Here is a 14,303-nt window from a genome sequence, read left to right on the forward strand (position 1 = left end):
TCGTCACTCTGCAGCCTCTCACTCTCTTTTTCATTCCCCTCTTTGCTTTTCCTCTGTGTGTTTGGTTGATAAGTTAAGAACTCTTTCCGGTGGAAGACGTGAGCGTGAGTGCGTGTTTGTGGGACGAGTGTGTGTGTGTGTGTTTATGTGAGCGTGTGTGTACAGTCTGGTCAGTGATGGATGTGTGTGTGTGTGTGTGGCAGGTAATTAAAAGTGTGATTGGTGGATAATTAAAAGAGGTCTCTGTCTTTAGAATATTTAACGATGTTAGACAGAGGACACACTCACGGACACGCACATACGCAGACACACACACACACACACACACACAGGGTGGCAGGTGGGAGTGTTGGTTTAGACTTTAACTGTGGAATAATGATTCTTGGGGTGTAGGATATAGTCAGGGAGACACAAAAAGAGAGAGAAGAGGAGAATGAAGAGAAGCAGAGAAGGAGGCAAAGTTGGGGACCAGACAGAGACAAAAGACATGGCACCTTTCAAAGATACACATCCATAGAATTTATCATCATCAGCACCAGCTACACAGGCTGGACACACACACACACACGTAGAGCAGTCAGTTCAGACAGAAGCTGCTTCTGTCAGGCAGCTGAGCAGAGAAGCATTAAACTCTGCAGGTTCATACACACACGTGGGAAAATACCAACACTTGGGATCTGAAAGAATCCAAGAGCTCAGGTTACACCTTGTTTTACAGTAAAACTACATCACAAGCTTTGCTTATTAACAGGCATTTGTCCACACTGTGGTCTGCCCTGTGACTGGCCGTCATCTTTTGGACATGATATTGATGCTAAACGTTGATGGTTCACAAAAGTTATCACATTTCATCCTGAGGGGGAAATAAATACTGACTACCAAATTTTAACAGGAATCATTATAACTGGTATATTAACCAAAATGTCAAGCTGCTGGTGGGTGCCAGAGAAAAAGTCCTCTTTCATATCAATAAGATCCAACTTTTAGAACTATGAATGTTTGCAAAAACAAAAAATGACATTACAGTCTGGACTAAAACTGCAGGCCAGCTGTCACTGCCATCCCTGTTAAAAACAAACACGACGGGCGTGGGGACCTTTGACATGACAAATGACAGCTTGCTTTTACTTTTCATTTGAGGCATAACAGGTCAGCTCTTGCAGGAGGCGAAACAAACAACACGCAGGTAGTTTAGTGCCACAAAAAAGGAGTTTGGAGCTGCTGCGAGTGCTGCCTTACCCTGACTGTGCCAAAGTGTGACTGCGAAGTGCAAACTTCAGAGTGAATCGTGATGGTTCTGGCACTTTTTAAACACATCTGAACACAGTGCGTGAACTGCATAGGTCTACCATAGAGGCGACTGAGATCGAACTTCAAGCTATTGTAAATCCAGTCACACTTCCATGGTAATGTGTTGCTGCGTATGTTTACACCTTGCATTAGCATATGTTTTGGCTTATCCAGATACCCAGATGGCATTTTAATACCACAGCCAGAGGTCTTAGTAAATGTAAACTACAGCTTAATAGGGCTTGTAACAGTACATAGACTATTTGCTATTACAGGAACAAGAACAACTGTAATGATTAGTTGAGGATAATTCAAATACGTTAAAGGAAAATATAATCATGGGAGTTAAAACTGTCACATTCTGTAACTGTGATGAATCATCTGTGTCGCACTCCTGCAGTTCAGGGAGCTTTTTGTTTCTACCCCTCTCTTCCTGTTGCTCCTCCTCCTCCTCCTCCTCCTCCTCCTCCTCCCTCTCCTGCTGCTTGTCTCCCTCCCTTGAGTGTGTGAGGCAGAGTAAGCCTCTGTCATTTGGGAGAGTCATTAAGTACAGCCTCAGAGTTAATGTCTTTTCTACTTTGTGCTTCTTTTTTAAAAGAGAAAAGTTTTCTTTTCACCGTAGTAGTTTGAGAAATGTGGTTGGAAGAAGACAACAAATTTGAAACACAGTTACAAGTAAGGGACACAAGTTAGGGACAGATGAGAGGAGTCTCAAATTCACCTGATATACCCGCCAGACACAGAGGCTGTTATCTCGGCAAACAACCAATACATCTGACTGCAAGTCCGGGTCTGAAAATAATGGTGCTATCAACTCTAAAATATCCACCCAATTCTGTGTCAAAATAGGAAAGAAAATGCAATTTATTAAAAATGTAATGTTTTTACCTTGTGGCATACGTGCGGCTGTACTTATAGCCTACAGACTTGGAAAACACATCAACAGTTTTAAACAAAGCTACAACAAATTGCTTTTGGCAGAATAAGCAATGAATATTCATAGTCCAACAGCAGGCCCTAAAGTGCTGTCTTCATAATGCAATTCTATCCCACTCCACCTTGACAATGAATAATATTACCCGAAAATGCAATGCAATTAAAGCAACCCCTTGTTCCCTGTCTCCCTTTGCCACATGTGTCGCTCCCACACTCCCCGTGCAGTACAGTGATAACATTAAAAATTAAACAAGTCATCTGATTTCTTTACTGCAAAATTCATGTATAATAGCGTGATGGCAGAATAACTTGCCTTTGGCCAATTTTTTTAGCAACAACCGGTCTTTTTCAGGCACCTTTTAGCAACCTAAATCGGACAAGAGAAGCAGACATAGATTGTACAGAGGCAACAGACGAGTCCACAAGCTGAGGTTAGAAAGTTCTTTCCGCCATTATTTGCACAGTCGACTGCAAATGTAGAAAAATGATTAGTGGTCTCAACCAAATGTATGCACAGATATAAGTCTGCCTTTTAACAATGCAGCTATTTTTGTAAAACAGTAAGAGATTTTCCAGATCATTCCATTGTCAAATCAAGAATTAGGTGCATCCAAACACATCACAATCTATTTTTAAAATTCGCTGTGAGGTGAAAAGAAACTCCAGTTGTATCAAAAGGGGCACATTGTTTCCACACATCCAAAGATCCGTGAGTGTGAAGGCTTATCAGACACCAAACTAGAAGACAACCTTCATCTTATTTGCTAGGTTGTTGGTATTGGATGTGACTAATATATGATGTTCATGTATGTACACTATATACTTTAATGGCATCCCATTCTAAATACGTAGGCATTAACATGGAGTTGGCCCCCTCTTTGCAGCTCTAACAGCTTCCACTCTTCTGTGAAGGCTTTCCACAACATGTTGGAGTGTTTCTGTGGGAATTTGCGCCCATTCATGCAGTAGAGCATTTGTGAGGTCACACACTGATGTTGGACCAAAAGGCCTGGCTCACAATCTCCATTCCAGTTCATCCCAAAGGTGTTGGATGGCGTTGAGGTCAGGGCTGTGTGTGGGCCAGTCAAGTTCTTCCACACCAAACTCATCCAACCATTAATAATAAAGAGGTGTGTCTGAATACTGTTGTCCATATAGTTCATTTATTAGGCTGTGTTGTCTCAGCAGGATCCTCACTGCTGCTCAGATTATTTGATAGCAGAAACTTCCCTGTCTTAATGTATAAATGGTGATAGTAAATTCCTTGACACAAATGTTTCTGGCTGAAGTGTATTAACTTCAGACCTTGCAGCACCCACAGGCCCAATTAGCTGTACTGGTTAAAAATGATTTTTCACGAAGCCCAGCTTAACAGTCCAAAAATTCACCAACATAGAAACTCAAACAACTCAACAAATCAATTTCCACACTATTGCTACAACCTTAAATGTACAAAATTTATGTACCACTTCTGTTTAAAGACGTAAGGGGAGCTGAAGGTTGAGAGTGGAGGAACACCAGGATTACCATTTGCCTTTGAAATGGGATCAACAACCCCTAATGCTACCTGACAAATAAGAAGGAAAAAGTGAGAGGGTGAGAACAAGAGGCAAACAAGAGAGAGACAGAGCGACAGACACGTCTCCTTTGAAATGAAGGAGTAAGATAGCTAAGTGGAAATTGAAGAGTTTACAATAGAGAATTTCATTCTGTTATTTGCCGCCACATTAGGTGACCAAAGGAGCAATTCAATTATGGAAAGGGATGGACAGAGGGTACGGAAAAAAGAGGAGAGCAAGATGAGACGGGGAGGAGCAGCAAATTGGAAAGTAGTTCAAACAGGCATCAAAAAATAATTAATTTATGTCCAATCTTTTATTATTTTCTCTAAAATGAATGTAACGATCTACGGTGAAATGCTAAATGCTCATTTTCACATCACATCACAGTGGTGTTTCTTTTAGCCAGTGTCCTTCACTGCCATTAATTACAAAAGAGCAATTAACTCAAACATAGCGTCTTGGTCAGGTAGAATTTTTTCTGGCTTATCTGCTGTAGATATTTCCTATTATACTATTTTTTTTAAAAAAAAATGTAATGACTACAATTACTCATGACAACCCTTATTAGAGCTGTCAATTAAAAAAACAGGGCTATTACAATTTACAGGACAGCAGCATGGCTCCCACAAGGAAAACCAAACTCTTTATATGAATCTAATATTTTCTAGAAAATTGTCAGCAAGCTGCTAATACATGGCATTAATACACAGACATCGAATACAAGCTAAAATTACACAGCAAATGAAGACATACATGGTCATGTTTTTACCAAGCAAGACTGGTAAGTTTGGCTTGGTCGGCTTGCTAATGTGGGAAACTTTCCAATAATTTAACTACGGAACAACAACCAACACCACGCGAAGTACTGAGACAGCATTTCCTGGTGCTTTTATGTGACATAACTTTGCTCAATGTGCTGGAAATGACGGGGAGTCTGGCTTTGGATTTGGATTAACTTTCTCCAAACTATGTACCCAATGACCTTTTATAAACATGCTGTAAATACATTAATTCACTTTGAGACTGTAGGGACAGCAGTAATTACGATGAGAGCGGGGGAGGGGTCATGTGACAGAGCGACAAAGTCTCAATGCAAATTTTAATTGAGGCCACAATGTTTCCTTAAACCCAAGAGTTTTTTTGTCCATGAACCGATGACATATTTTGTGTGTTTACATGCACACTAGTGTCCAACTTGTCATGAGGTTTAAGGAGCAAGCATTTAAACATGACAGTCCGGTTTCAGAAACCTGGACAAGACCTTATCCTAGTTTTGAGGAACCTAGATGTGCTAGCTGGACAAGTCGGATACTGGAATAACGTGGGATGGCCTTATAGTCGGGTTTGAAATTATTGTCTGCCTTTTTTGTAGGCGCATTCTTAACCCAAGTTACGCAGTAGTAGCAGTAAAAAAAAATGATGATAAACAACGCAGTGATAGACTGAAATTACTATGTTCTATTCTTGCTTGCATTTTTCATAAATAATGATTCGTTGGAGAGGCTAAATCAAACAGCTGAGTTCGGCCAGTCAGACACTGTAGCTACAACGCTCGAGTTAAGGACGTGAAACGTTTGTTGTATGTGGAGAAGTCAAAGACACAGCTGCACTGACAAAGACAAACAGAAACCCGCACACTGTAAATAAACAACCTTTTCCGTCAGTGTTCCATGCAAACATCAACATGAAAACTAGGATAACACTCAAAACAGTATTCAGTATGTAGGTCAGTTTATGCAATAAAACAAAAGCCTTAACAAAGGCAGAGGAGTATAGGCTTGTAGAATATAATACATGGGTAAGCAGAGAAAACTTTGGCACATGGCTCTTCTTAGTGCAGCCATATGTCTTAAGATCCTACATGTCTGTGATGCTTTTGTAATCCCAAAAGTAACTAAATCATATAATTAAGAAGAAAGTCACATATAGTGTCTAAGCTTCTGGTGGCTCCAGAGATTAAGTTTCCAGACACAATGGATTCAGATGAGCTTAAACTCTTTACTCCATATTCATTTCCTGTACTTTTTTCTTTACCGTGTCTTCTTCTACCTCTCCCCCAGTCACTTTGATCCTCCCCTTTGGCTGCCGTGAGAAACTGAGTCATTATGAACCGCAGCGTTACTTGTTGTGGATGGAAGATCTTTCAAATGGCCGGTTGTATTTTCAACATGTGGTGGGATCTAAGCCTACACGTCCTTTGAGTCTCCTTCCAAATGATGCTCTCTTTCTCTTGATCTTGTGGTCTGTCTAATACACACACATGCATATGTGCACAAGCGCACAGACACGAACACACCGAACATCTGCTTGCAAAGTTCAGACAGCGAGAAAGTTCCTTCTGTTCAGACCTCCGCTGTGTGTGTGTGTGTGTGTGTGTGTGTGTGCGTGATGGAAAGCAGCAAAATAATGAATCACTCCCTCTGTTAAAGTGGTGTTTGACAAATTAAAATGAATGAATTGCAAGACACACACACACACACACACTCAGAGAGCTCTGCAGCATATGGCTGCATGGGCCACGTCTATGAGGACAAATATTTCCAATCAGGCCCCGTCCTGACACTGACCACCTGTGACATTAGCGCTCTCCACACCACTCAGAAACTGAAATCTTCACTGGCTGTCCTGCCATGCTCCTGCACAGATCACCGCCTTTATTTGATCAATCTGCGTCCCTGTTGGAAGAAGAAAGGAGAGTTCGAATTCTTCTTATCCTGTCTGTCCTCTTGAAGCTGCTGGCTATGAGAGTCATTTCACGTCCATCTGCCACAGGTCTCAGAGCTAATTAAAAGCAGCAGCTCGCTCTTCTCGACCTGGGCTAAAATATATCTCAGCTTCAGCAGCTGAGGTGGCAGCCCTGTCCCAAAGTTGTTTTGACTGCTGCTGGACAGCTATAAAGAAAACAGACTCGATACGTCTGAAGTTCAGAGCCCAAGTGGGAATGGGAGGGTGGGGTGGGTGGGGAATCAGAATAGAGGCAGACCAGCATGGTGACGGGAGGGGGCAGGGAGTGAGGGCTCCATTAGATTAGAGCAGAGTGTGTGGGAAGTGACAGCTTGTAAGTTCTTTTCTGGCCAGTATTTTGAGGGCTGGGGAGTTTGAGTGTGTTCAAACACAGAGAGTGTGTGTGTGAGTGTGTGCATGTGTGCAGGATATGCAGAGTGGGGTTGGGGGCAGGAACGCAGACATAAATTGAGAGCGGTGGGAGAGGCAGGAAGACAGACACAGAGATGCGCACGGGGACTCTGGGAGCGATGCATATCGGATCAATAAACTTCATAAACAACATCATCAGCCCGGTCACCACGAAGACAGCCAACCGCCAGGCACCATCTGGCCCCGTCTCATCGGACCACGGGTTCAGCCAGCATAACCTTGCACACAAACACGAACGCGTACGCACGCCGTTACACACACGCAGGGCCGTGCAAATATTCAGTGCACTCGCTCTGACACGCATGAGCGCAGACGGAGACGGCCGAGCCAGGTAAACGCAACCGAGATTGGTCTGAAGAGACAGACTGTGTGTGTGTCTGCGTGTGTGTTGTGTGTATACACCACATGCAGTTAAGCAGTTTATTCAGGAGCAGAAGTTTATGGGTTCTGTAACAGTATATCTTGTAGCATGATAATTACTGTAAAAGAGTCAGAGAGGGAGAGAGGGGGAGAGGGAGAGCCAACGGACAGAACAAAGCAGGATAAAGAATAATTTAGAGGCAGGAAGGTAGCAGTGAGAGACAGAGCAGGGAGGTGAGAGGGGGGTGGGGGGAGGACATGTCTTGTAGAGACAAGGGGGGAACTGTGAAGAAAGGTGCAAATTAGTCTTTTCTATGAGGGTTCAAAGGAAGTGTTATGCATGAATCTTCAACGCAGCATGTGTGCAGGGTGCAAGCAAATCAGAATACTTCATCTCAAGTTTTTATCCAGATTATATTAATACTTGGAGATGAGCTGGTGGGCTTCACTAACAACATCACTGTTCTCCAGTGTGTACCTGCCTCGCAACAGAAATAAAGGAGTCATATCTGATCAGAAATGCAGAGAAAGGGTTTCTAAGACACTCACCAGTTTGTCTTTTACTCATGTGTCCTACATCGCCATTACCCAAAATAATACAGTATAAGATGGTTTTCCATCTCATCCATTATATTATATTGGAATTTTTACATTTACAGTACTTGGTTTTGTCTTTTAACCGCTCTGAACACGGAAATGAAAATGTATATATTCAGACGTAAAATAGAAGTTAGAACAGCTGTACAGTCAAGGACTAATTAAGGATTAATTAAACTTGCAATGCACAATTTTTTACAAGATAAGACACTATGCAGAAAATGTCTGTTACACAACAAAGTGACTATAGGATAATGACACGGGTGGATTCAGATTGGTTCCCTATAAACCTTGTAATGCAAATCTTTGTGCCACAGGGTATGAAATCTCCCTGGAAAATGAAGACTGAGTAGTGATGCAGTCAGACTGACAGGCTGGCACCACTTCAGTCTGCCATCATGTCCATCCATTATGCACTAAATGAATGAATAAACTTTTTCTCCTGATGTCCTCTGTTGTTGGTAGTTGCTGCTCGGAAAGTGAGGAAAAACAGAAAGCGATCTGTCTTTCTAACAACAATCATGACACCGCTTGGAAATGCTGGGAGGAAGTTTGAAGTTTAATATTTGTTAATTACACTTTGAGACAGTTCCAACCCTCCAAGCTAGCGAGGACCCTGACTATCAGAAAGATTAATGTTAGCTACCGTGTATTATGGCTACCGAAAGTGCTCAACTTGTGTTTAACTGTTAAGGTTTCAATGAGACCATTGTCAATTTGAGTGAAATTTTCTGATCTGATGTACGGCTGAGTACATGAAGAAACATGAAAAAGTGACTGCTGAATCTATCTGCCTGAGTTTGTTCTGAACATCTGATGGCGTTAATTGAGATGGGAAAATGATTTATACCAAATTACTGAAGAGACGTGACTCCCTCTCTCTGCATAAAATTGGTATATGGTCCAAATAAAACGCCTGTGACATTAAGTGTAAGGCCTTGGCGGCATGAAACAGCAGCTCTGTTATTTTATTCCCAGGATGTCAACAAAGTTGTATTTCATAAAAATGTATTAATTTCTTAGGACTTTATTGGAGGTGTTCAGGTATTCAGAAGAAACTAACTGTGTCTGCAGTAAATAACTGAGGAAAACTCTGAGTTTAATGGGTTATCTTGATAATAAAATGCACTGACTGCAATTTTATAGACAGGATGTTTATCAGTTTTTTCTCAAGTGAATCAAGATAAAGGACAAAAAGAAACAAAGCCAATATCACAACATTGGCTACATATTCTGGCTCCAACACTGGACCACAGCTTAATCTGTGTTGTGATCAAGAGGCCCAACCTCTCAGCTGACTGTTCAGGTGATTACACCTGCCAGACAATGACAGCCAGATGCTCAGTGTCAAATCATATTGTGTTTCAAATGCTCTGCTAACCCACTGCTGCAAAAGCTCTGCAGCCACTTCCTTCTGGATGGACATCTGGCAGAAGGGATCTGAACAGCCAAACCTAACTATGCTGCTACTTTCCTTGTGCTTCATACTTAGAAGGAAGTGGTCCTGGACAACACAGATTTGTGGTAATTTGTTATCTGAGCTCATATCAATATGGTAGGCTTTCCATTCCTGTCCAACAGAATTTAGAGTAGATTAATAATATACACTATATAGACAAAAGCTTTGGAACAGAGTAGAGAGTAGCTGTTTCCTCATTTGTAACTATGACAGCTTCCACTCTTCTGGGAAGGCTTTCCACAAAATTTTTGAGTGTTTCTGAGAATCATGCAGTATTGTGAGGTCAGACACTGATGTTGGACCAAAAGGCCTGGTTCGCAATCTCCATTCCAGTTCATCCCAAAGGTGTTGGATGGGGTTGAGGTCAGGACTCTGTGTGGGCCAGTCAAGTTCTTCCACACCAAACTCATCCAACCATGTCTTTATGGAGCTTTGCTTTGTGCACTGGGGCACAGTCATGCTGGAATAGAAAAGGGCCTTCAACAAACTGTTGCTACAAAGTTGGAAGCATAGCATTGTCCAAAATGTCTTGGTATGCTGAAGCATTAAGATTTCCCTTCACTGGGGAGTCAGGGGCTGAGTCCAAACCCTGAAAGACAGGCCCATATCACACTTGAATTCAGTAACCAAGAGGTGTGTTCCAATACTTTCGTCTATCTAGTGCATACGATGATAACATATCATGATTTATATGAATAACCATGAGCCACAGGTCCGTGTCAGCAATAAAACAAGATGCAAGAGGCCAACAGAAGTGCCTGCCACATGGTCAAACACCATCTAAGCATTACCATTATCATATTTAAATGATTATGGTGTCTCGCTCTCTTCAATGACAGCTGGCCATTCCCCAAGTGTGGCTTCTGTTACTATATTTCCCTTCCTGTGTGGTTGGAAAGCACATCTTATGAACCATTTCTTTTTTTATCACACCTCGAGTCAGCCTCCACAGCAGCTCTGTGAAGCTGGACTTGCATCTGGACTTATTAGTGGCTGCAGCACCACTTGAGAATGCTGCTAAAATGGCTGTGGTTTGTGAGGAAAAAAGTGTTTCTGCACATGCTCTGAATGTCCTGCTATCAGCGCTACTTTGTTAAGGACAACTGGTCAGCGAACTACTTCATAAACAGGTGGACATTTGTAGTAATATGCACGTTTATTTTATTAATTAATAGTTTGTTTTTAATCACCAGTGGTGGAAGCGGATGCGGTACTCTTATTTGTGCTGTGTGACAGGAGTGAGAGGGTGGCGGTGATGCTGTGACAGTAAAGACTTGCAGGGAGAGTCTTGAGCAGCAAAGTAATTGCAATCCACTGTCATTAAGCCACACTCAAAGAAGCCACATTTAGCAGGAGAGCCATTTTCCCATGTCCACTCAAATTAAAAAGCAAAGTCAAACTTGATGTGAAATGGCAACAAAAATAATAATAATAAAACTGCTTATGTAACCTGACTCCACAAAGCTTCCTCAAAAGCACTTTTGAGTTGGTGACTGTCATTAAAGGAGTGAGAAAGTTGCTGTCTGGTCATTTGCGTGTACAGCAAGTCCACTGGTAATTTCACTCAATACCACACCAGGGAGCAGTTAGTGTTCTTAATGGCAAGTCTGTTATGTGAGTGCGTGTGTGAGCGGCCTAACAAAATCAGTGACGGCGTATCTCAACACCCGCTTTCACCAATGAGTAGATTCAAACAGGTACATATTCTAAAATAAGCTACGACACAGCCTCAATCTATAGCACATTCTTGCGAAAAACCTTTCACAACAAACTTCCCTGCTCTGTCTGAGTAATTGCATCATTAATACACTGTGCAAACGTTTTTCAAAGTAACGGCACCGACAGGATAACTGCAGCAGCTACGCAGTAATATGCAAATTGCAGGCATTTCAAAAGCAAGAAGAGAAAAGCATTAAACAAAAGAGTGTGAAATACAGCTTGCACAACATACTCGGAGACCCTCATATCTCTGCTGCACAATTAATATAAAAGAACATGTCCCGCGCACCTAAAATTACTTAATAACCTTGTAGATTAGACACGTGAAAAAGATTGGACTCACTGAAAAATCCATTTCATCTTCTCTTGATAATGTCCAAGTTCTATTGTACAGATGTCTAATGAAAAGGGTCAGTTATCTAAATGGCCTATTATTCATAACAATTGGTGTGCAAGGATTAAAAAGAACTTTAATGCTTCAAAAGAACCTTAATTAATATACCACTGAGGGATAAGAACTGTAAAATTAAAATTTTATTTCAAGCGGTATTTTGTCACACACACACACACACACACATTTTGCACCAGTGTGAAGAGCAGAGAGGGACAGCGAATGAAAGAGACACCTACATTCGGCTGCTGGGGATTATCTTGTGTCCATCTTTGTACCACGTGACAAGGGGTCGCGGGAAAGAAGCGAGGGGAGGCTGGCTGATGATGGCTGCTCGGCCCTGAGCCACCGTCTTCCTCTGTTCCTCAGCAGAGAAGTTTCCCAGAACTGGAAAAGGAAATCAGTATGAACAGCTACAATATCATTTTATCAAACTGAATTTAGCCAGAAAAAACATATTAATGCAAGCAATTAAAATCGCTAGGGCTGACCAGAAAGCAGTGAAATTCATCCATGTGTCTTCAAATAACGTGGCTATAGGAGCTTGGTGATATAATGCAGTGTTTCTGCAACTTATTCACGTCAAGGACCCCTAAACTGACACAGATTAGACCACAGACCACCATCTGATAGACAGAAGATCTTGTCCCAGGGTCCCCCATCTGATGAGTCACACAGTCTGTCATTCTGTGCGTCACTTATGGATGGAACTTAAGTGACAATAAGTTAGTCCCCGTTTTGCTGAGAACCTCCTGGAAGCCCTTGAAGGACCCTTCTGAGTCCTCCAACCACTGATGTAGCAAATCCTTCAACTGCAATGGCTCAGTTAGTTATTTTCCCACTTTTAAATGTTGTTGTGACCGGGTTAATGTCAGTCATTAATCTTAAAATATTTACTCATATTTTCATTTAGTGTTCAGTGTATGCTCAGTATATTAGCATTTAAATGTGCAGCACATATTACGTTAAGATTTACATTAGAAAAAAATTGCATGTTCAGAAACTGCACACAAGGGATGATCTCCCATTCATTTCTTTTCGTAGTAATAAAATATTAAAAATAAATTTACTTTGCCAAAGTTTTTCACTGGGAGAACGAGATGAGTAGTTGTCATTTCAGCTGTGATTTAAGAGAGGAGCCGCTTGTTGTGTTGCTGCTCATATATTTGAGGTTTCCACACAAACAACACTGTCATTAAAAAACTCCTGCGCTGGTGTTATTACAACGGTGTGAACGCTTGTGTACTTACAGGCCACCTGCACCTCTGTTCTCCTGTGTATGAGTGCTCCCATCCTGTTCCTCACGATACACTGATACAGGCCAGCATCAGTCCTCTTCAGAGACGGGACAGACAGCCTAAAGACAGACGGACGCATAGAGAGCATGGTGATTACTGTGTGTTTTATGTCTGACCTGTCAAGAAACACTAATACAGGTGGGAGCAAATCTCCTCACACGTCTCCCTTCCCCGACCTGCAGCTCAGCACAACAGTGAGTCTCACATTAAAAATGACTAATGCAAGCACAACACTTTGACAGCACTTTGTAACTCACTGTATAACCACCATAAAAGTCACTATCAGCAGGAAGCATTCTGTAACACTATTGTCTTTGAAGTATGTTTTATTTAATTGTTCATTAACCAAGACTGCATTACAATAAGAAGAAGAAGAAGAAGGGCACTTCTTTAATGCTGTCTTACAACATGTGTCACAGAATCAGGAGAGCTGCAGTAGGCTTCAGTGGGATTTGCCTGCCGTGACTGCACAGACAGAGGAGTGAAAAAAAGCATCATAAGAAACATTTTTATTTTTCTTCTTCTTATTTGCGTTTTGTGCCACGTTTGTGTTTTGAACGTTTTGCACGCAGTTTGTACGATAGCATGTCAAAATGGAGTGTAAGTACATGGAGTTTTGGTGGTTGGTTGAGTTTGAGTGAGAACACACTTGAAGGAGACCCACAGTTAAGCCCACATTGAATGTTGTTGTGCTGACTGAACTAAGTACAGGGAAATATGAGTCATAAAAACAAAAAATAAAGAGAAAGACCAACGAGACAGAAGGCAGAGAAGGTGAACGTCTGTTTGTCTTTGCACTCTCTAAATGGCCTTCATCTGGGAATGGATTTGAACTAGGGTTGTCAAAGTTCCCCAATACCAGAAGGGAGGTTGGAGTGCTGTATATGAACAGTGTGTGCGTGTGTGTGTGTGTGTGTGTGTGTGTGTGTGTGTGTGTGTGTGTGTGTGTGTGTGCATGAGAATGCTTTTGACTCTGCGCATGTTTTCTTTTTCTTTCTCTGTGAGATGGGTGATGGTTTGTTAATGGGGTTTTAATGGACTGTGCTTCACTAATGGGAAGCTTGGCATAGGATCTAGGCTGGTGCCATGCTGGACAAACACACAAATGCATACACACACACACACACACACACCCTTTATACACACAAACTGGATAGACACTGTAAAAACTGGACATCGCTTTGGGGCTCATTATGAATACCAGGACAGCCAAGTATTTAACTCCCAGGCTGTTAGTGTATGCTGCCAACACACACAAACCCACACACACTAATACACACATGCGTACATCAAAGACTCACACACGCAATTCCATTTGGATCAGGAATGACACATTACACAGCAGCTCTCATCCTGAAACAGATTTTAATATTGGACACTTCCTCACACTGCATCTCTGTCTCGGTCTGTGTTCCATTACGTTGTTCTAATAGGCGTGTGCGGTGGGGCTGTCACTGTAGATTTCTGAATTTCCAGCCAGTTTTCCTTCATATTTCAAGCTAAACACAAAGTATAACGCTGACAGGTCCCAATCA

At 41.9% G+C, this 14,303-nt stretch overlaps 1 protein-coding gene across 3 annotated transcripts in view; it reads right to left on the bottom strand.

Annotated features, from left to right (window-relative positions):
• The window catches only part of LOC124049736 (protein sidekick-1-like), a 203,391-nt gene that overhangs the window by 112,618 nt on the left and 76,470 nt on the right, over positions 1 to 14,303 (bottom strand). For all 3 annotated transcript variants that reach the window (XM_046371712.1, XM_046371721.1, XM_046371731.1), the window contains 2 exons: positions 12,721 to 12,827; positions 11,710 to 11,857 (listed from right to left, as the gene is read on the bottom strand). In XM_046371712.1, the coding sequence (XP_046227668.1) occupies positions 11,710 to 11,857; positions 12,721 to 12,827 (255 nt within the window). The remainder of the gene's footprint in view (positions 1 to 11,709; positions 11,858 to 12,720; positions 12,828 to 14,303) is intronic.

The sequence above is a fragment of the Scatophagus argus genome, chromosome 2 (assembly GCF_020382885.2).
Source record: "Scatophagus argus isolate fScaArg1 chromosome 2, fScaArg1.pri, whole genome shotgun sequence".
Lineage (NCBI taxonomy): Eukaryota > Metazoa > Chordata > Actinopteri > Scatophagidae > Scatophagus > Scatophagus argus.